The following is a 23,798-nucleotide window of genomic DNA, read 5'->3' as shown; positions in this document are numbered from 1 at the left end:
ATCTAGCTATGAAAAGAAACATATTCCGAAGAATACATAAACTCACTCACTTTTCTCAGAGATGGCTGAACCGATTTTCACGAAATTAGTGTCAAATGAAAGGTCTAGCTGACTCATAACACCCTATTGGATTTTACTGTAATCGAACTGTAACTTCGTCTGTAATGTACCGAATTGTGAAAATCACGAGACTTCATTATCTCAGAAGGTACACAACCGATTTGATCAATATTATTATCAGATGAACGGGCTAGTTAAGGGTTAACTGATGAGTTATTATTTAACACGTGGTTTCAAAGTTTGGCTGCCCTATACGTTCCCTTTTCATTTGATTATAATCGAACTAAGCAACCGTTATGTATTAAATTGTTAATAAAACAACGAAATTCTATTATCTCAAAGATTACAAGACTTATTTGAACATAACTAGTGTCATACGAACGAGTCATCTCTCAAACTTACAAATAACAAACTTCATAACAGTTTGATATGTGGTTCAAAAGTTATGAAAAGAAAGGAAATTCAAAGGCTACTTAAAACTATACCTGCTTTGATCAATATATGTGGCCACAATATAATTTAAATGTGCTATCGTACCATTTGAATGTTCCCGGTATCGCTCATTACTTTTATTTCGCTATTTATTGAGCATTTACATTACGTCAAATTTCATATTTTATACTTATATTACAACATCATTATTTTAGAACCCAAAAAGTGAATACACATTTATTGGCTTGAAGCGTTCATGCAAATCTATTTTTACAAATAATAAGTTTGAATGAGAAAGGCTGGATCTGACCGCTAGGTGGATTAATTTAGGTTTTTACGATTTAAGCCACTGTGCACTGTTAGCACTGGTCGAAGACCGCAACTCTCTAGGAAATAAAAATTGCGGGTTAAGTTAAGGCCAAAATACGAAATTATGTGCACACTAACGTCTCGTTGTGGCAGGATTTCGTATTGGTGTTAAATTCCTTTGACAACAAAATGGCCTGAATTCTTCGTTTGTGGTCTACCGTATTGGAGCATGCAGAGCGATACGCATATAAACTAGTATTGATACGTTAAGGGTAAATTAGTCGTTTATTAAAAATTGAATTTTGCATGGAGTCCACAAATCGATTTGAAACAGCCCTTTTCACTGTAACAAAATACATTGTTTGAAAATTTCCCGTCTAAACAACAATAAATTTCATAAATTGAAGACAAATTTACTTGTTATTGAAAAGGTATCAAAATTGTATCAGGATATTTTCACCTTCCAGGTGTCAGCTAATTCAGCAAAGCGATGATGAAGAAAAAATTGTTTTTTTTTAAGATGCCAGGTAACACGAAAAATTATTCGAAGATTGCATCTAAAAATAAAATTTCATGAAATGTTATATTCAATCAAGTTCAAGATCAAATCGCACGATCGGTGACCATTGCAAGCGCCCGGAATGAGATGCATCAAAAATATTCTCCTAATTCGCATAGAAACTATAGCAATTTCGAGTTCTTCGCTCGAAACCGTTTGAATGAATTCACCTCCTGCGAGAAGTGTTTTCAATGCATATCTTGTTGCAAATCTGAATTTTGAATAAATGCCAACATATCATTTTCATGTTGCTTCTCACTTCCAAAGGTAAAAACAGCGACAGCCACCTGATCCGTGTCAGGAGTAGCGTACGTAGGCAAAGAACAAATTCCGCAGCCGCGCAAATTTCATCTGAACTTTACTCTTCGCCCCCGGTTACCCTTAAAACTCCGATCTACATTAATTGTTAGTTCGCCATTCCAAACTGTCGCCTCCCCAATAATCGCACTCTAATCACACTCGAGCAAAAACTCAACCATGAGCTGTTTCTCAGCTCAAATGCCAATTTTCATTTGAATCTTTAAGCCCTGCCATGCACATACTCGATTGACTTTGGAGGAAGACACACTAAGAACCTAGTGCGCGTTCTCTCTTCCAGCGTTGCTCATTTTGTTCAATGTTGTTGTTTTTTTGTTTTCCAACAACAACAACTAGCCAACCACAAAGCGACTTTTTGTTCGCGCGTTTTGACCCGCGAGAGCCCGGGAGAAAACGCGCGCGCGATCTTCTAATCACTGTCACACTGTGTCTTTTGTCTGCTATTTGTCTGCCTGCCAGCGAATCCGTTCTGCTGCCACCAGAGCAGAGTGTTAAGAACTTTCAGGGAAATTTATCACTTTTCCAAATTCCGAAGCGGACACCGAACCGACACGCGTACTTGTCGAAATCGAACTGATTGCAGAATTTCCTTCATGCACACGATTTTTCCTGTTTCCGCTCACGGCTTTTCCCTTTCGGTTGCTAGTGTGTATGAGTGTGTGGGTGTGCGAGTGTGAGCGCCCTACGCAGCCAGCCAAATGAAGAGAAGGAAAAACGACCCTTCCGCTACCGCCACCAGCAGCCAGCGTTACCAGATGTTTTTTTTTTTATTATTATGGTTCGGTACGATACTGGAGCTGAGCAAGTCGCCTGCCTCGTCGTATGTTTTGAAGTGAGTGACGACGTAGCAGTAGCAGAAAGGGTGACGGACGCTAGCGGAGGCGACACTCAGCAAATATGTGCATGTTACTCCACCTACCGGAGTTCTCCCCGGTCATCAAATCTGATCTGAATGATAATCACGTCACGGTAAAGCGTCGTTTGTTGGCGTTATTGTTGTTGGTGATGGTGGCGCTGTGCGCCATGCTCGACTACTTTGATATCCTTTTCGATTTTCGCTCTTCTTGGGCTTGGGTTCCCGAATGGCGGCAATGGCACGGTGAGTACATGGTTGCGTTGTATCTCGAAGGCAAGATCGGTTTCTAGAGAATGAAGAAATGTGTAGGGTGTTCCGGCCGATAGTTGGCCCTTTCTCCGCCGGGTGAGTGTTAAAATTTGTTGGTATTGGTTGTACACAGTTGATGAACAGTAGTTTAGGGTCAATTTTTCATCGGTTATAAGTTATTTAACACAATGCTATACAAGTTGTTCGAAACCAATTGAAAAATGCCTAAGAGATTTTTGACTTCTCAGAGTTGTGTGGTTGAGAATTTGACACCTACTACTATCTGCTTCAATCCGATACAAACAGAATTTTGTCCCCAGCCGCACAAGTGCAATATGTAACACGCAACAGCGCGACGAACTGTTACGTTGCTGAGAATACGGCGCCTCCTGCTATCTGTTTCCGTTCTACACGAAGTTCTGTTTGCCAATACGAAAATAGATCCATATTTCGTATATTCATATACGGAATAAAATCTCTGCGTCACGCAAAACTGGGGAAATGACATAACTTGAAAACAAATAAAACGGTGGAGCCACACACAACATGGGTCTAAAATAAACATCCCGCATTAATCAGCCTTTTCCGAGGTTAATACAAATATTTTGAAGATAAATACGCAGTAGCTTAATGTTCATCACAACTTGATATTTCGTACATAAACAGCGGTATAAATAAAACTAATTCGATTTCAGACAAAAGACCCTTCCAAACCGTAACACGATACAACGTGTTATTTCATTGCAAAACTGAGAGCTTTATCAGTCTAGTTCCACTGTTTGCCAACAGGAAATATTTCGTACATTCGTGATACATATGGAATAAAATATATTTGCGTCTTGCGAATACGAGAAAATTACGTTACTTAAGAAAAGGCGGAACCAATCACAACATAACACACATCACAACACAGAAAGCTTGTGATAGGTTGGCTGCTGCTTTTCTAATTTATTTTCAGTTCATTTTTTTACTGATTTTCAATTAAAACAGTATGCTAATTGTTATATCAAAACTTTGAGAAAAACTTCAACTATTGATTAAGAGGTTTTTAGTCAAGACCTGTTCGCTAAAGGCAGCAATACATGCATTTAAAAAGGCACATGGAATGTACGTTTCTACACAATACCATTCTGTTCTCAGATTGAGAAGTGAGTTAGTGTTTGATAGAACGCTGAGAAACTAAAACAAAACTGATAGATTTTCAACACAACTTCCCATGAATTCACCATTAAAAAGATGTGTCAAATGTTGTACCAGAAGTTTGCCTCAGCATTCTTCACCTTTCGATCAAGATATTAGCGTTTATAGTTCGTTTAGTGGTAGTAACACAATATGCTTTTCAGAAGAGCACATTTTTCACACCACGCCACACTACTAAAGTAAGACGTAGTCCAACGTCAAAAGAGTAGTTTTATTTGAATTCATCACTTGCGATCACTCTCGAGTGCAACAATGCACAATGGTACAGAAACCAAGTTTGGAGGGAAATTTGGATTTAGAGTTCGATAGCAACATTTTAATGAAAAACTTTTGTCTACAAAGTTGTTACATGTGATAAGGCGCCTATTGAAAAATTAGGGTGAACCAAATATTCAACGAAATCGAGCATATAACTTTTCTATCTTTAGGGATAGAAGAAAAAGTTGTCCTACAATATTATATCTCCGTTAACTTTAAGCAACTTTGAACAAAAAATTTCTCTATCTTTGAAAAAAATCGATTTAGATTGAAAAAAACACATTTTCAGGTCTAACATTATTTCAATTTTAACATTAAAACTGTGTTTGAACGACTTTAAAGGCTTTTCAAGATAAACAATTCGCAATGCTTACATCGAGAATATCTCTCTCGAAGTTATTGATATTTTTCATAAAAATATGCCTTTCTTATTAGTTTGTCGTTCTGTTTGGAGCAAACATAAAAATATCTGTCAATTTGAAGGGCACATATGCCCTCAATGTGATCCAAAAAAATCAAAAATCGATAAACTGGTTCAAAAGTTATAAATTTTTATAAATGAAGTACATCGAATAATGCTGTTTTTATGGTCACCCTATTACGGAGATGGTTGCCCTAATCACCGAACGACAAACTAAGGGTTTGATTATTTTCGACTTATTCGACTTCGGCTTTATTCGATGTATTTTATTTTCAAAACTTCATAATTAAACCATCAAATTACAGGTAATTATTTCCAGTTTCGAAAGAAAATGCCAAAGAAATAAATCTGTGTGCTTCTACATTCAAGATATTTAAAACTATTACAGTTTTTAACATGTTTTCGAATTAAATTCACTCAAATATAATAATTCCTGATAAGAATGAAGAGAACCTAAGAAAAAACCTTTAATAATACATTTGTCTTTCGTTTATCCATACTGAACATTTTGTTACAATTTCTTTAAAAAAATAAAAAGAGGTCGTTAACTTTTATTCTTGTGAATTATTTTTTTTTTCCATTTAATAATCATTATCATCTTTTTCTTGTTACGTGGTGAACATCGAGGGATAATTTTAAAATCGAATATTTACATACATTTTTCATACGATTGGCTTATTTCCCTAACACAGACATCAAAAAGGTAGACGAAATGTTTTCATGCGTAGGTGAATTGACATCGCATGCGAGTAAAATTTTTGTCGAAAACACTGCAGCGAAAAATGAACATAGCTGGTTAGAGGGCAACGGAACACCATTGAATTAATTGAATAGACTCTCACAGTAATCTCACATCGACAGACGGTGTCTAATACCTTCGTTGTATAAAAAATTTTGCCAGCTCGTGTCATGCTTCTGTGTGCTGTGCTGACCAATACACATATGTTTTTTACAATTTTCATAGCAAGTTCCGTTCGCTTTCCTTTGTACTGAAGAGATATTTTCCTAACACAGACATCAAAAAGGTAGAGTAAATGGCATCGTTTTCAGGCAACATTTTCACATCGGTCGATGGTATGTAAGTCTTCGTTCTTTAGATATTTTGTCACTTTGCATCTTCCTTCTACCTTATCTATACACAGATAAAAATAAAAACTCTTCATAGTTGGTTTTATTTGGTTTTCTTTGTACCGAAGAGTTATTTTCCTAACACAGACATCAGAAAGGAAGACCTAATGGTTGCAAGTATACTTTCATTGGTTAGCGATGCCAGTCAAATGGCATCACACCAGCGAACCTGCGTGTGTACACCTAAGGGGCCATCCACAAACCACGTGGACAGCTTTGGGGGGGGGGGGGCTGTGTAATGTCCACGGTCCCTACAAAAAAAAAGAATTTATATGGGCATTTGTCCACGGGGGGAAGGGAGTCAAAATCGTTAAAAATCTGTCCACGTGGTACGTGGATGGCCCCTAAGAGCCTCATACATTTTTACTTTTAGTATATCATTTGATTGGAAATTTTTGTTAATTCTGAGTTTCAAGTTTGAAATAAATGCTCCATGAAAAATCTCCTTCACCCCTGGATGTCTATGTTGTTTATAAATAATAATGATTCCATCTGCACATACATTAAGACACTTGCAGCATTTGCTATATTTGCATTGTTAAATGACATGATTATTTAATTGAAAAGGCTTTCATTACTAATAATAGTTTGAAGATCAAAGCTTTGAAATCATGTATTGGTCAAATTAACATAACATTTTTGATCAAAAACGTATGATAAACACATTTATTTCAATTGTTCATGTGATGAACAAAAAAGTTTTCGTAGAAGCATCTGAGCACGAGCGCAACATCAAACGCGGTAAGAAAAAAATGAACGCTTTGCAATTTTTCTATCCGTTCATATGACTTGTAAAATTAAACTCATATCAAAGTTTACATTGCATACATACTATGTTGAGCCGATTTAAAAGCGTTGACATTTAAGTGCAGCAATTCAATATGAAACTTATCAACCGTGTAGTTGAGCACAATCTGTATCATCTGTACCTTAATTTGTTACTCTGGTTATTTCACATCCAAATCCATCGACAATCAACTTTTAAGGTGCTTACCTAAAAAAAAAAAGAAAATTCGATTAAAAATCAGCTGATAGACATTTAGCTAGAGAATCGCGAAACATAACAGTTGGTACTTTTTTGACCAGAAAAATAATTTCCACTAAGTATTTTTGTTGAAGCCAACGTTGTCCAACGTTGCCGCGCTCACCCTAGCAGGCTAAGAACACGATTAATCAAACAACTGTACCCGAGTGGGGTTCTTGTAGGTTTGTTTCGAGCTAGAAAAACCATTTACTGTACTCAACCATTCCAATAACTTGAGATTACGATTCAAACGAACGAGGGTTGCCGGAGAGCCACCCTACCCTATCAGCAGAAAGCAACAGCAACAGTAGAAAAACACACATTCATTAGGATATAATCATTAATCACAGCAAACGCCTGCTGAGTGTATGTGAGGCAGCTCACTCTTTGCTGGACACACATGCGCGCACACTTTTACGAGCACTACACTCTACGCTACCGAAGTGAAGACGCTAGATACAACCATCATGTGGTGAGTGCCTCGCCAACTACGGTGAGAACAAATGGGGTGAGAGTGCTGTCACCCAATCACCATGGTCACCAAGTGGCGGAAGTTGCCCGCATTGTCGTCGACATCGTCTTCGTCGTCGATCACTTCGTAAGCGTCGATGCAATCCCATCGGAACGACAACGACGACGGAGTGAGTGACCCAGAGCTCGGAAGGTGATACTCACTCACACCAAGCACCCCGTTGGCTGTAAACTAACGTAGTGATGATGGGTGGTGTGTACAACGCTGAAGGGATGAAACGGTCAGTCGCTTTGAACGTGGCGAAACACAGCTTCGAAGCGCATAAAAGCCAGCATCAGCAACGACACTATGGCATGCAATATGACTATGACTATGAAACCGCTATTATTGTTTTCGGTTTATACGCCTGGTCTTCGGTGCCTCTGCTTGACAGCGAGCTGCTGGGTGGATAGCAAAATCGTCTTCGGGCGATTTACACCGGCTGTACAATGCAACGGATCGAGGGGGGCTTTTCTTTTGAAGGGCTTATCCTGAAGATTTTGATGACATTTGTTGCAGGTTTTCCATCAACCATTTATTTTGTGTAATCCCACAACGTTGCTAACTTGTATCACAGCACTGACAATTTTTGACGAAGTTTTGACACAAATCGGCTCACCCCTCGGGAATCATAACACTGGGAACAAATGATCACGGCTTGTGCTGTGGGTACAGCATATATGCATTAAAATGGTAGCGGGAAGGGGAGAGTTGAGTACCTCGCTCCTTCAAACACCGTTTTCCGCACAAGAATGAATGCTCGCGTATTCTTTCTGTACTTCGCTCCTGGCCCGTTCGGCTCGGTTCCGATCCAGTAGAGCAGAGTTAGTGGAAGAGCAGAGTTTTTGAAGTTGGATGTGGACCTCGTTTGCAAAACAGTCTGGGGAACGTCGACGGAATCGACAGAAAAGTGCCTCCACGACTGGCTGGCAGAGGCTGTGGATTGGGGCGTCGGAGTCGAAGGAAATTGAGAGAGCTTTGCACCTTGAAGGTTGCTGCTGCAGCGCTCGTAGCAAGTTCCAGCAAGCAACCGACACGACGGATGATGAAGTGGTTTCGAGAGAATGGGTAATGTTGGAATTTCTAATCATACATTTAGAGATGCAGTGCATGCGAAGCGAAACTTTGAAGCATCTGTGAAATATTGAGCAGTCTTTTATTACTGCCGTTTTATAGGTATCAACGCTGCCGGAGATTATGCAACGTTTTAGCAAAGTCTGTTGACAAACTTTGCAACTGGCTCGAAACTTGTTCATATATTTTGATCAAGCTCGCAAACTTTCATGACTCAATGTCTGTAGTTGTGCTCCATGACTGTGTGATTCCGGAAATGAATGTGATGGTGCAAAATCAAAATAGTAAACCCATGGCAAATGACCTATCGTAAAATATCGACCATTTTAGATCTGAATGGAATTTTGTACACTCAACATTCCTAATTTTTTTAAACGTTTACTAAAAATTTCATAATGGGAAGAGAAAATAATTTCTTGAAGCTTATGTTTTAATATTGTACTCCTATGATTGTCAATGACGTTAGCAATTTAATAAAATTAGGAATTCTAGGGAGATTCTAGGGGGAATTAAAGTTTAGGGTATTAGAAAATAACACTAAATTGGAACAAAAACAAGTTGACCTCTTTTCTGAAATATTTCAAAATTAAGTTTGGAAAATTTTAGTTTTTTTATGAAAATACGCCTTTTTGGTAAGTTATTTGTTGTTCACTCGCAACGAGCATAGATTCATCGAAATGAATGATTAAAAGTTTAAAAACTTGATGATCTTGATCATTAACGAAACTCAATGGACTATCAAAAGTACTCATCGCACCATGTATTATGCAAAAATCCCCCCCAAAGCTGTCCACGTGGTATGTGGATTACCCCTTATCTATGACTCAGTAGAGATAAATTGCCCGATGAAACCACTGGGTGATTCCACAAGGAAGTAACTTGAGTCCCACGATTTTTGTGCTATTGATTAAGCTTTTACTTCGTTAGCTAGAAACTTTGAAACGACTATTCACCAATTGCGTAAAATTTTAATTCAGTCCTTGTAAAACAGCGAGTTGAAAAGCATAGCAGATGTGATTAAATCCGCAAAACTTGTGTTGTGCTTGTAACGAATGAATCTTTTCACCTAGCGTTCGCAACATTGATAAAAATGCATTTGAAAACAAATGGGTCGATCGATTTCGTATTTAAACTGCCCAAGGCGTTTTGCCTCATGACATTACAAAACGATATGAAGATATTTCTGAGTGTCTTGTTTGTTGTGGTTGCGGTTTCTGCCGTTCCGGTGCCAGTAACTAGTGTACCATATATTGAAAAATCTTTTTTCTAGAAAGTAAAATGATTTTTTTCCTTGCATTATTTTCAGGATGAAGCCGAAACATACATCGGAGTATATTCGGATGATCCCAGCAAATTTATTGGTCACGTGCAATATATCGATGGACAGAACAGCAACGGTCATAACAATTATGGGTATGGACCACCCTCTTACTGGCGACCGCCATATGGACCACTATATCCAGGGTACTACCCACCGATAGGAATGTGGCCGCCGGTTCACGGTAACGGACCGATTTACGGACAGAATGAATACTGAGGGAGTTATGACGGAGCGCAGGTCTGAACCTTTCATGTTAATGAACATCTTGGGTAATGAAGTGCAACCTAGTATTGTTTAAGTTGTTATATGCGCATCCAATACATTTTAAATTTTTGCAAAAGACTTTCAACGGATCATCGAAATAAATATCAATTAGGGACCTAATCTTTGAAAAAAATTTGCACCATTTCCGTATTCCAAATGTTAATTATAAGCGGCTACAGGGTCGCCATGTAATGACTACCACCTAGCTTTAGTTTTGGCATGACACAATATCAATACCTGTTGTTTTATTTTACTGTCCAGACTAAAAATTTAATATTTTGTTAGATTTTATCTTCCACCAAGGCTATTCCAGCGCAATGAAATCAGTCAAGTTCGAAAAAGAATGACAAACAACCACTCCTTTTTTTCATCACGCTTTAATTTTTTCTCTATAGTGTCAATCTTCGACCAAAATTTAAAACAGATAAGTTCAACAGTATATTAATAGATAGTAAAAATTAATTAGAACTTTGAAAGAAAACAGCAACGTCACGCAAAATGACTCAAGTTTTCTTGATAGTTCACTTATAAAAAAAAAAAACAAACAAACGATTAGAGATTTTTTGATGTACGACTGCCTTATACTTTAATTCATTAGAACAAAAAACCCTTTTTGAAAAAATTAAATTTTATTTGAAGTCACATTAAGTCAAGATAAGCGTTAGGGTCGCCATGTGAGGACTGCGAGAATACATTTTCTTATAATAATGCTGATTAAAGAATAGAGAAGTTCCTACTGGTGTACAGAATAGACCGGTCATTCAGTACCTTCTGTTCTGAATTTATATCGAAACGTCAAATGTTTTTGATACATGGTATGAAATTGATACGGGTTTTGCGATGAATGGTTTATTTTGCAACCAGCGAAAATTCAATGCTGTTTTGACCAGAACTGTTAAGTTTGAACCTGAATAATATTCGTTGTGTTTCGAACCTGTTCAAAAATTGCATTAAATTAGCGCAGAATCGATACGGATTTTCGGTACCTTCTAAATTTTGCGTACAGAATATAGTGACGAAATCTGCAGGCGATATAATTAAACAAAACCGAACTCTAGTGATAAAAGAAACACAGATTTTATACTCAAAGAAACAATTGTTGTGCTGAAATGAGCCTTGAGACGTTTATTTAACTAATTTCGTATTGGCAAATTATGTGGTTTCAAACCTGGAATGGTGTTTGACTTATCAGTGGAAAAAAATCCGATAAAACTTGTAGGAAAATTCCATGCATAAAACGAATGGATTTTCGATTGGATGTTCGATAGTCACACATATTAAAACTCAGTCGATCGTTTTTATATTTAAGCTACACGCGCGGTCTGCCCCAGGCTACTCAAAGCAAAATGAGGTCTTTATTCACGGTACTGGTTGTTGCTGTTGCAGTTTCTGTTGTTCGGACACAGGTAATCTAACATCTAGGGAAAAAACGGGTGTGTTTGTTTTCACTTTCTGAATCGCATTCTAGAATGGATACGAAGAATACGGAGTAGCCCAACCGGCTGTGTATACTCAAGAAATCTATGATCAGGGTTATCCGTCGCGCAAATACGTTGGACATAATACAATTATCTATGGACCGAACAGCTACGGACAAAATAGCTACGGGCAGAACAGCAATGGGTTAAATAGCTACGGAATGATTGGTAACGGGCAAGTGGATTACGGGTCGCACGGCCAGGCACAAGTCGGTTACGGTCCTTCATACGGCGGACCGTACGGAATGGAGCAACAAGGTTACGATCCGTACGGGATGATGCCAGGCTGGGGTGCGTCCGATTTTGATCCGGATAGTTATGGACAAAACAACTATGGACAGAACAATTACGGGCAAAATATGTACGGATAGAACGGTCTCGCGCAGTTGAAGGGTTATACCAAAGTCAACATCAGTTTACGATTTATATAAACAATAAATTCACAACTACTCTCCTCTATTTCTGTGCTTCCAAACTCCCTTAATGGCAATTTAAAATCTAGTTAAAATCAACTCAAAACCAAGACCAAATTATACTATATTATACTAAGTGAAAAATTGCAGCGTTACTCGAGTTTAACCCTATGGACTCGGCAATTTTAACACCCGTAAGTGCTCGGCAGTGTACCCTTCAAAATGAAATGCTTCTAACTTTTTCATCTCTCAATCGATTTTGGATCTTGACCCGTCAAAAGATTGAAAAATTTGTCTATATTTAGTATACGGGACCTAAAGAGACGTTGACTTAATATGGTCCCGGTAAATTTGGATCTCCGGGACTATGTTTAAGATCGGGAATCTGCCCCGGAATGTCAATTTTGGAGACAACTCATCAGCTGGACTCAAAACGAATGAAAATCAACTCCTGGAGTAATTTCATGAGTTTTGATGTTGTTCGGTTTTATTGACAGTTGTAACGTGTGAGGAAAAAAATCCGAACAACTTTTAAATTGGTCTACGATTTCGAAGTGCTGCAGAAATCTGAAAATCCTTTTCCACAAAATGAAGATTCACTTTCATATACCAGTCGATTCTGTCAAGTGATGCTTTGTTACGAAAAAGGCGTTGTCGGAAGAAGACCGTCGTAAATTGATTCGCAATTTTTGTGAGCGAAATAAAGAAAAATCTTAAAGTGAAGTGTTCCACTATTCTAAAAATTCATGGATATAAAAAAAAACATCATATACATTATTGACAAACTCTTCGAGAATGGAAATGCCTTCAAAAGAAAATCTGGTTCCGGACGAAAATGCACTTTACAAGAGAGCAAAGTTCGAGCGAAATTGAGGGATCGACGCCTGGTCGGTCTGCGAATTCATATCGTGAGCTGGGCAATAAATATCAGATTGATCCAAAAACAGTGACTAAGGATCTGCATGAAATGGGTTTAAAGCTTAGAATATAAGTACCATAAAAATGACAAAGTAGTTTTTTGGCCAGACCTTGCATTGGTACATTATGCTAATGCAACTTTAGCGGATCCGCGGCAAGGCAATAACGGGTTTATTCCGTAAAAATATAATCCTCTATTGAAACTTCCTGAGCAAATTTGAAGCTAATGGTCTACCATAAAGGTTAAAGAGCAGAAAACGTCGATTGTTTGATAGAAAAATCAAGAAGGAGCTCAAAACAATTGAAACATCCGAAATTCAGGAAGCTATAAAGCAAGTATTCCAGAGGATAAGGAAATCAGCGCGATGTGAAGCTGAGTTTTTCCTATGAGGTTTGTAAATAAGTTGCATTAAGATTTGCAAGATTTTAATTTGGAATCGAAAGTTTGTTCGGATTTTTTTCCTCATACGTTACTAATTTATCTCACCGGAAGATGGTTCCGAAGATCCGAATTTACAGAAACCAGATATGGTCCCGAGTGGGTATCCTGGTACCGAGCAGTTATGGGGTAGAAAAAATCAGAGCCCCTGCCCTCTCCTGACCACCCAGTCGATCTCAGAGATCTGATCATCATTGCGGATTTTGCACAATTACTTACACTGTATGATATGTTGCCATTTTTGGCTCTGTATACGTATATATTGGATTTCGAAACGATGTCAGGCGGCTTTCCGGAAACCGGAAATAACCTTCATGGATTCTGAAATGGCGTCTGGAGTTTATCCCTGGCCTTGGAAATACCCATAGCTATTGGATAGAAATATCTTTGAACTGTTATCCAGAAACCGAAAGTAGCCATCTTGGATTACAAAATGGTGTTTAGAGGTTTTTCCCAGCTGCACAAATACCCTTATTGGATTATTTAACTTATTTTACATAAACCGGAATGGACTATTTTGGATTTCAAAATGGTTTTTGTAGTTGATTTGCAGCTTCTGAGCAATGTCTCAATTCCGGATATTTGGTTACTTATACTGTTTATAGAAACCGGAGGTGCCATCTTGAATTCCAAAATAGTGCCCGGAGCTCAGACCCTTGGTCATCATCTTAGTTCAGGGAACATCCATATTCGGTGATTTTCGGCTAAGTTATACTGTTTTCGAGAGGCCAAGCGCAGTCATTCTGAATGTCAAAATGGCGTCTGGGGTCGGATTTTGGTTAGTGGACATCATCCCGGTTTTTAAAATATCGATATTGAATGGTGTTTAACCATTCTACAGCCGAATACTAAAAAACTCTAAAAATCAAAAGTTACAACATCAATATTGTCAGCTGCGTTACGGAATATCATTTTTATACCAAATGTTTTGCAATGAAGTTAACATAATTCTGAACGGCAAAACACACGCACACTTGTGTGTGTATAGGTAGTACGATACGGCGCATCTCCAAGCTCAATCTAATAGTAGGCCTCAAATAATGTGTGACTACCCCCTAAATTTAAGCATATTAATAAGGGGAGGAAAAGAAACTAACAAGGATTCCCCGAGTAGCTGCGAGCGAAACGGGAGAAGCTCAGCACGTAGAGGCGACGCCCGGTGCGGTGTCTGCCTGGTTCCGTGTACTGGAAATTTTGTCATCTGCCATAATCAGCGGGTCCCGGTTCAAGTTCAACTAGAATGTGGCTTTTACTCCCACAGAGGGTGATAGGCCCGTAGTACGGCGCTGATGGTGGAAAATTTTTCCATGGAGTCGTGTTGCTTGATAGTGCAGCACCAAGTGGGAGGTAAACTCCTTCTAAAGCTAAATATCACCACGAGACCGATAGCGAACAAGTACCGTGAGGGAAAGTTGAAAAGCACTCTGAATAGAGAGTCAAAAAGTACGTGAAACTGCCTAGGGCTCAAGCCCGTTGAACTCGATTATACGAGGCGGAGATATTCACCTGTGGCCGGGCCGGGTTCGCCCGGTTCGCCCCGGGGCACTTATCTCCTGCCGCACGAGGACATTGCGATCCATTACGATACTGTGCGATACTGTTGCGTTCCGCGGTTTCGCGGGATGCAAATCAGGTCCGACAGGTTGCCCCCTGGTGCTTTGGTTGTTGGTTCCACCGTAGCGACGTTCAGTTCTGAAGGCCTACGTCGCGAGCCGGAACCTACCGCACGTGGTGTGCAGTCGGACGCGTGATGGACCCTACGCGTGACACCGTCCCGTATGCGCTCCCCGCATACACCCTCGGTCTGGGCTGTGGCTCTGTGGCGGACTGTCGATCGGCAATGAGCAAATCGAGGTACCTTCGGGACCCGTCTTGAAACACGGACCAAGAAGTCTATCTTGCGCGCAAGCCAATGGTGAGCCGTGTTCCCCGTCCCCCCTGGGGGAGGGGGTGCGCTGGCGCTTTACTGGACAACCAAAGGCGTAAAAAACATAACTCTCTCGTTGTGCGGGATTACGGGCGAGACTTCCTGCCCGTCCCTCCATCCCCGGGTGTTATAGCCGGCATGCGGTTGGCGCGGGAGACGCGTGTTCGCGCGCGCGTTCTCCCCGCCACCGTGCCATAACATACCGCGAGTGTGCAGGATGTGACCCGAAAGATGGTGAACTATGCCTGATCAGGTTGAAGTCAGGGGAAACCCTGATGGAGGACCGAAGCAATTCTGACGTGCAAATCGATTGTCAGAATTGGGCATAGGGGCGAAAGACCAATCGAACCATCTAGTAGCTGGTTCCCTCCGAAGTTTCCCTCAGGATAGCTGGAGCACGCAACGTTTCGGATCCTATTCTTATCTGGTAAAGCGAATGATTAGAGGCCTTAGGTTCGAAATGATCTTAACCTTTTCTCAAACTATAAATGGGTACGTACGATAACATTCTTGGTTGATGTTGTTGCGCGAACACGTCGGGCGTGCGCTTTCCCTTCCCTTCGCGGGGATCTTTTTTATACCTTTCAATTTTTTTGTTAATTTGTTTGTCGTTTTGTCTATACGATATAGGTGCAATCTTTTGCAAAAAAGGGCAACTAATTAATTCGATCTTCTTTGATTTGGCGGAAACTGCATAGATGTACCTATGGGCTAAACTGCCATTTCGTATTATTGGTATTTCTTTTTGAATCACGACTAACAGGCTTGTTATTCCGTCGATATGTGGAAAGAGCTAAACGAATATTCACCGGTCACTAACCCAGCATGGCTGTTTCATGTTACAATTTTTTCACCACACTTCTTCCTTCTACTTTGTGCTGTGTTCTGCTGCTCGCAGAAAAATTAAACTACGAAAGGTCAGCTAAACATTGATGGTTGTCTGATAATAGAGAAATGAAAAACATAAAACTAAGAATTTTCTTACCATGAAGAGAAAATATTAGAGACAAAACGGTGTTGTTTGGTTGATATGACGACTTCGGCAAAGTTGTAGACAGTTATTCTGTTCTTCTAGAAAAATAAACACCGTTCAACCGCATTAATTTCAAAATTTGCGTAAAGTTGGGAATCTGCCTAGAAGAAAATGCTAAAGGTTTTTAATCATTTCTGGTAAATGCATTCGGAAAAGAACCAATAGCAGTGTTAATTCCACTCGCGAATTGTGTACACGAGAAAAAACATGAAAAGTTCAAGTCAAATTCAGTAATAGGGTTAAGTAAATCCATCGAACACTCTAAATAAACGACCTAAAAACGAAAACCATTACAAACTTGCCACGTAACATGCGACTTTTCTGGGATATCCTCATAAATTCCGAAATTCGCTTAAAAATAAACCACTTTTTAAAAGATTTTTTTTTTCAACGAGAAGTATTAACTGTTAGCTAACCATTGATAGTTGTTTGAACTCAGAGGAAAAGAAATAAATAAAGTTAAAAAATGTTTCTTTTTTGTGATGAAAAATAAATATCTACATCTTTGTCGAAGACATTATACCGATCGTTTTGACTCTAAATATATTCTTATCATCAATGGGAATTCGGTTCGGTTTGATTTATACGTCAGCTTTATGTTTTTTATGCAATAGAGAAATCTAACTTTGGTAGTACATATTTCCTGAACCGAACGCTTATTAATAACAAAAATATTTTCAGAGCCAAAATGGTTTGTTAGATTGTAAATTTTTTATTTTTTATTTTTTATTTTTCCAAGTTCAAAAAAACATTCATTTATATTGTTTAGCTAAAATTGTTTAATTTTCGTAAAAAACATATTTTCAAAAAGCGAGTTTTCGGTGATATTTAATGTAATATTTTTGAATTTATTTTTTCATCTTACGGTGTACAGTAAGGTCTTTCTTTAGGCGGTTTTTTTACGCGAGTTGATTTTCTCCATTACTTAAAAACGGTACAAGATATGGACCTCATTTCGATCACGTTTTCCGTTTCAGGCCACCTTGGATCATATATCAGTTTTCAAAAAAAAAAAAAATACAATTTTTGGTGAAAATACTCAAAATTTAAAATATTGCATTTGCTCTAGATTGAGATCTATCATATTTAAACGAGGTTCAAACATTCTGGGACGGTTTTTTTTCGTTGTATTTGCAACTCAAAATTTGTAACGTATCCACCGCGTAAAACAAGACCTTAGTGCATATTTTTTCTTGAAAGAAAAAACTACTATCATCTTCAATTGAACAGACCGTTCTGACTTATTTTTTTTACAATTTCATTTGGTTTTTTTATTCTTTTTTGATCGGATAACCATCAGTGTTTAGTAAACATTTGTAAATTTTCAGTTTTCATAAAATATAAGATTGAAAGAATAGCTTTTAGAGATAATAAATTTTCTATTTTTTGTTGATATTTTTTTTATTTACATTCGTCTAGTGTCAAAAGTGAAGAGATTTTTGGAAATATGTTTAATGTATTCAGGAATGATAGGAATCTTCAGGAATCCGAAAAGAAGTCAGGCGGAGGAGTCCTCATAGCGGTCTCTGTGAATTTTAATTCAGAAACTGTTGCTGCACCTAAATTTAAAGAATTCGAGCACATTTGGATAAAATCGCACATAGCAGGTGAAACACACGTGTTCGCCTCTGTGTACTCTCCTCCACATAACGCTAATAAAATTACGTATGAAAAGTTTTTTAATTGTGCAGAAATTTTTCAAAGTTCACATCTATGGGGACTTCAATCAAAACACCGCTGACTTCATCTTGGACCCTGAAAACGAAAGCATCCTACTCCCAGTCGTTGAAGATAACATTACTTTGCACTTCATGTTTGACGAAATTGCTAAGCTAGGTTTGAACCAGGTTAACCATGTAAGAAACCGTGAAAATTGCTATTTGGACCTACTCTTAACGAATATCCATGAAGATTTCTGTGTGACCGAATCATTTAACCCACTGTGGAAGAACGAAAAGTTTCACACAGCAATTGAATATTCTTTATTTTTACATGAATATCAAAGACCCAACGACTGTGAGTATGAGGAAGTCCTTGATTTCAAACTCGCGAACTATGCAAATATTAAAAACAAATTAAACTGTGTCAATTGGCAACAAATTTTTAGAGATGAAGGAAATGTCGAATCATCTGTTAGCGTCTTTTACAAAATTCTGTACAACGTCATCTCTCAAGAGATTCCATTGAAGAAAAAACGACGCCACGCTAACACTAAACATCCAGTCTGGTTTAACAAACAAATAAAAAGTTTAAAAAACCGCAAACAAAAAGCCCACAAAATTTTCAAAAAACACAATAGCAGTGAAAATCTAGCAATTTACTTGGATATATATGATCAACTGAACTTCGCAATCAGTGATGCATTTGAAGAATTCAATGCAAAAACTGAACTAGGAATTAAGTCTTGTCCAAAGAACTTCTTCAATTACGTCAAAACAAAACTAAAATCAGACAATTTTCCATCAATAATGCAACTCGATGAACATGTTGGTGATAACTCGGAGAAAAATTGCAATCTCTTTGCAAATTTTTTCCAGGAAATCTATACCACATTTTCCGGAGAAAATCGCGACCGCGATTATTTTGCATTTTATCCAGAATATCCAAGAAACGTTGGTGTCAACCAACTTCGGGTACAGGATGTTTTGCAGGGTCTGAGAAATTTAGACCCTTCCAAAGGACCTGGACCTGACGGAATACCTCCAGCACTCATGAAAAATCTTTCGAAGGAACTTACATCTCCTCTGTTCTGGCTGTTCAATATATCGTTGGAAACTGGAGTCTTCCCAAATATATGGAAAAGCTCATTTTTAGTGCCTATTTTCAAATCTGGGTGTAAATCTGACATACGTAATTATCGTGGAATCGCTATTATCTCTTGCATTCCTAAACTCTTTGAGGCAATTGTCAATGAAAAGATATTTGCTCAAGTCAAAAATCGAATAACTGACAAACAACACGGCTTCTTCAAAGGCCGCTCTACATCCACAAATTTACTTGAATTCGTAGATTACTCATTGAATGCAATGGATAATGGGAACCATGTTGAAGCTTTCTATACAGACTCTAGCAAAGCATTTGATCGTATTGACATACCGATGCTACTTTTTAAACTGCAAAAAATTGGAATTGAGTCTGGTCTCCTGAAGTGGCTTGAATCATATTTAACAAACAGGCAACAAATAGTAAAATTTTATGGAAAAGAGTCAAATCCATTCAAGTTACTTCAGGTGTTCCCCAAGGCTCCCACTTAGGACCACTCCTTTTTATTTTGTACGTAAACGACATTTCATTCATCCTCAAAAATATTAAAGTTCTAATATATGCCGACGACATGAAGCTGTTTTTGGAAATAAAAAATCAAGAAGACATCAATGTATTTCAGAATGAAATACACACATTTTACATCTGGTGTAAGAAAAGCCTACTTGAAGTAAATGTAAAAAAATGCAATGTAATATCCTTTAGCAGAAAATTAACAACGCCCAAAATTGTAATTGCATTAGGGGATCAGAATGATTGACATTCAAACATTAAAAGAACGGCAAGAGTACGCAATGGTTTCATTTGTAAACGATATCGTTTCGCAGAACGTTGACTCAGCAGTACTACTTTCTAAATTGAACTTTTATGCACCCATTCCACACCGTAGTTTATTTGCTCTTAACCATCATCGTACGGAATACGCAAAAAATGGACCTATAAATAGTATGATGAATTCTTATAATCAACACTGCGAAGCCATTGACTTTACGATGTCCCGGTATAAACTGAAACAGTATTTCAAGTCCTTGAGGCTGAGGACACAAAATTAATTTGTTTTATGTTCGTGTATAGTTTAGAAATTAATGTAACCAGTCTACATATATGATTGACGAAATAAATAAATAAATATTTTATGTTATTTTCACTCGAGTGTTTGTTTGACTTTTGGAGAGAGCGAAAGAGGCCCGCCGTGTGTAGACGCTTTGTTTATAGCGTGATCTGGAGATTCGTATCGCGTAGCTTACACTCACAGGACATAAAATCGGTGTCTCCGAATTAGCTTGTTGATTCGCGAATAGCTTTTGTATCTGACGATTCATTATTTGGTTTAAAAAAATTATTCTTCGCACGCGGGATTTGAAAATATCTGATCTAATTGCCTACCACGGCGAATCCTGATCTTTCCTACCCCATCATACTAACACAAATACCCTTCCTGTGACATCCGTAGAGATGCAGAGGTGAACTCGGTCTCATAACAACGTTTGTCGAACTAACAATCCTCTTCCTATTTTTCCCCAACGACTGTGAGGACGTGGCCGGCGCCGTTATTGATCTTTTTAAAGTGAGAGTTACTGAATTGTTGTACATTGAAGATGGTATAACATCCCAAAAACTATCTATGTGGTGCTCTGTGCAACTTCACTAGCTCAGGTCAATCACGGAGGTGCAACTACAATATGTACGGTCGTCAATGCTCAATGCTCATTTGCCTTTTGTTTGACTTTAAATAAATTTTGTCACAATGTTATAAAATATATTTTTTCAAAACTTGTTCTCAGTTTGTATCAAAATTTGTGATTTTGGTTTTTTCAGTTTTTATGTTTTTCTTTCATTTATTTTATGTTTATTTGAATCTATTGTATACTTAGCAAATCTTGTCTTGCTTGTGATTAATTTTATTTATATTTATATGCATTTGTTTGGCTTGGCTTATATTGTTACCTTATCTAAGACTTTTTTGTACATTTTCGTTTTTTTTAATCATTATTTATATCTTTTATTTTGGTAATTCTTATTGTACGCATTTTTTTTATTGCAGATACATCATAATTTTTCAAACAATCGAGATCTATTTTGACAGTTGAGATTTTAAATTTATAGTTTTTCGGAAAGTCTTTTCGTAAAATTGAAACAGATGTTTTTGTACTGTCCTTCATTTCGGCTGAGTATATTAAGCCTTCTTCTAGGAATAACAGGTCTGCCATTAGTTAATGTATTCTCTTTACTTGTAAACGCCCTATGTGTTCAGTACAAGACGCTTACATGTATGATGATCACAGGTAATGACGAAAAAAAAATGTAATTTCTTGAAGAAGGCTAGTGTGTACTTAACGGAAACGAAGGATAGTAGATAAACGTTTTAATTTTACGAAAAAAATGCATGTCAAAATACCATAAATCATTTCAAATATTTATACATTATAATTTCTAAATATGTTGTTTATTTAGGATCCTTATGTCATAATATCAGGTTTGCATTTCGTGTTTATTCGTGTTTATCATCTTCAACCCATTGTTTTACTTTCAATACCATTCAATAGCAATTTTGTGGGCGGTAAAAAAGTTTTCAAAATTTGGTTCCCTAGTTTTTTTTTATTGCCTGAAATATAACATTAATTTCCTTGATATTTGTCAGCACTCAACACAAAAAAGTGCAACGTAGATGAACGCAACCTAGACATTTCAGTGAAAAAAGTATTCAGGTTTTAGACTTCTGTGCAGAAAAAAGTTCGTTTTAACGCTAAGGAGCCATTAAAATAAACCAGTCTTGGATAAGTTTTTTCCCTGATTGTTCTTCAGTTTTTTTTTCAGACATTCTCTATTTTTTCTAATCGGAAAAAAAATCTATAGCATTTCCTGATTTTCAGGTTTTCGCCACGCTAATTCTTGTCGAATGGTCCTTATTTTGACTTGTGAATTACACTCGTCAACTCAGGTTTTGCCCAAGAGGTCAAACTGGAAAAACATGAAAAATTATAGTTTTTAACCCATTCCTGTGAATTCTAGTGCCCCTAGCAAGCTCAGAAGTGCGTCAAAAGAATTAATGCTTTAATGCTTTTAATGCTTAATTAATGCAGAATTAATGCTCGCCGGCTTCATCGTTTCTTCGTTTGTATACGGGAAAACTTTATTTGAGTCTTTGAAGGCTTTACGCACTTACGACTTGGCTAGGAACACCATAATTTACAGAAGTGGCTAAAGTGCTACAATCTAGGGTGGCCACTCAATAGAAATTTTCAATTTCCCGGTTTTTTCCCGGTTTTCCCGATGATATTTAGTGAAGTTTCCCGGTGTTTTATTTTTCAAACATATGAGAAAAAAATCAATTTTCACATGCTTATTTGTGCCTTGCAAAAAAAGTGTTACAAAACTATGACAAACATTCCTCCTTCATCGTGTTTAGCTGTTTGTCGACTTGAGCAAGTACTTTCATGGTGATCTGCTGCACAATTTTCGCCCTCTTTATCTCCAAATCGTTGACAATCTTTGCCTTCTCGCGCTTTTCTGCTTCCTTCTGCTTCTTTCTCTGTCAACCTTCTCTCGAGCTTGCAGTGCTTCTGTATCAGGATGCCAATGAAATGCGTGGGATAAATTTAAGGGTTGGAGCATAGAGTGTTTGTCTTCTAGAAAAATGTCCTCAGGCAAAACTTCAAGCGGACTTTGGGAAGAAGAGCCTCAGAGTGACCAATGAAAAAATGCACATGAAACTGTCAAGATCCATTTTGCAAAATGCATGAAATGTTGGTGGTCCCCGTGGCTCTGTGGTTAGCGATGTCGGTCGGGTAGCTCTCCCACACGGTTGTGATATCGGGTTCGATTCCCGATCGAGTCAAGGAACTTTTCGAGCTGGAAATTTTCTCGACACAGCACTGGGGCACGGTGCATCGTTGTACTTATCCTACACATGCAAAATGTGCCAAAAACAATATCGATAACGAGTTCTCTCAACTGATCTAGTTGATCGAGACCGCTAATAGCCCCAAGACTAAGCGTGCAATATTGTTTTATGAAATGTTGAGATCTGTTATTTCAAAACAATTTTTTTTTTCGAAAAACTTCGATCCTGGGACTTTAAAATTTTCGAGCTGGGGTTAATGTAATGTATAAGAAGTTTTCTCATGTTCCGTAAAATAAGTTCAACTGACACTCTGAATTAACAATTTGAAAAAAAAATTTAGCTACTGTTTGTTTTTGATATAGAAAAAATCTGAGAAATCTTCAACAAATAGCTCTTCAAGGTGGCGTCTTTCCCCAACAAAATCAAGTAGTAAAAAGGTCCAACACAGAATGAAAAAATTTTTTTTTTCTGCAAAACACTTAATGTGGAGAAAGTTAAAAATAACAAAGTCTTGATTATTTATATTATTACGAAATTTCAGCAGATATTGACCTAGTTTCCGCAACATGACAGACGAACACAGTTTGTTAAAAATATTTGATATATATTCTCTTTGAAGTATGTCACTTGCAAATGCAATTAAAACTATCCGCAATATAAATGTGCTGCTTGTGGTTAAAATCATATCAAACATCGAAAAGTACAAACTGGGTAGCTGCGTTCCGGTCCGGTTCGAAATAAAATCGAGACTCGGAGTTTCCGGTCCTATTTGACTTTTGACCGGATTCTCCCCGATGCGATGTCGAACACTATTCACAAGAAGTTTCAATACGCCTCCCGCGACGCTGATAACTTTTTGACTTCTTTAAAAATCTGACAATATAGGTTACGGAACAGTAAATTTATCCACCTGACCAAGGCTGATTTTATTTGACGCAGATCTTGCTGCGAAGCCGCTGTCGACTTTAGCTGAAACCAACAACCAGCTTTCCCCTAGCC

General features: G+C 37.8%; 2 protein-coding genes and 2 long non-coding RNA genes across 8 annotated transcripts in view; 2 read left to right on the top strand and 2 right to left on the bottom strand.

Annotated features, from left to right (window-relative positions):
- The window catches only part of LOC129723857 (neurogenic protein mastermind), a 269,520-nt gene that overhangs the window by 106,627 nt on the left and 139,095 nt on the right, over positions 1–23,798 (bottom strand). Inside the window, exon 1 of one of the 5 annotated variants that reach the window (XM_055678321.1) lies at positions 1,903–2,240. The exons of 3 other annotated variants lie outside the window; for them this stretch is intronic. The gene's annotated coding sequence lies outside the window, so the exon portion shown is untranslated. Of the gene's footprint in view, positions 1–1,902; positions 2,241–23,798 lie in introns of those variants that run through there. One more of the 5 variants, XM_055678322.1, reaches the window with a different exon arrangement.
- LOC129723865 (uncharacterized) lies at positions 9,518–10,218 on the top strand. The gene is made up of 2 exons (XR_008727829.1): positions 9,518–9,639; positions 9,706–10,218. It is a non-coding gene; the product is annotated as an uncharacterized LOC129723865 (long non-coding RNA).
- On the bottom strand, positions 10,595–11,104 carry LOC129723868 (uncharacterized). Its single transcript, XR_008727832.1, has 2 exons — positions 10,971–11,104; positions 10,595–10,918 (listed from the first exon to the last, which is right to left on the bottom strand). It is a non-coding gene; the product is annotated as an uncharacterized LOC129723868 (long non-coding RNA).
- Positions 11,287–11,921, top strand: LOC129723860 (peroxisomal membrane protein PEX13-like). The gene is made up of 2 exons (XM_055678325.1): positions 11,287–11,390; positions 11,453–11,921. The coding sequence occupies exons 1-2, from the start codon at positions 11,331–11,333 to the stop codon at positions 11,831–11,833; spliced, it is 441 nt and encodes a 146-aa protein (XP_055534300.1). The 5' UTR covers positions 11,287–11,330; the 3' UTR covers positions 11,834–11,921.

Source organism: Wyeomyia smithii, chromosome 2 (assembly GCF_029784165.1).
Source record: "Wyeomyia smithii strain HCP4-BCI-WySm-NY-G18 chromosome 2, ASM2978416v1, whole genome shotgun sequence".
Taxonomy (NCBI): Eukaryota; Metazoa; Arthropoda; class Insecta; order Diptera; family Culicidae; genus Wyeomyia; species Wyeomyia smithii.
This window is presented reverse-complemented; position numbering and strand designations above follow the sequence as displayed.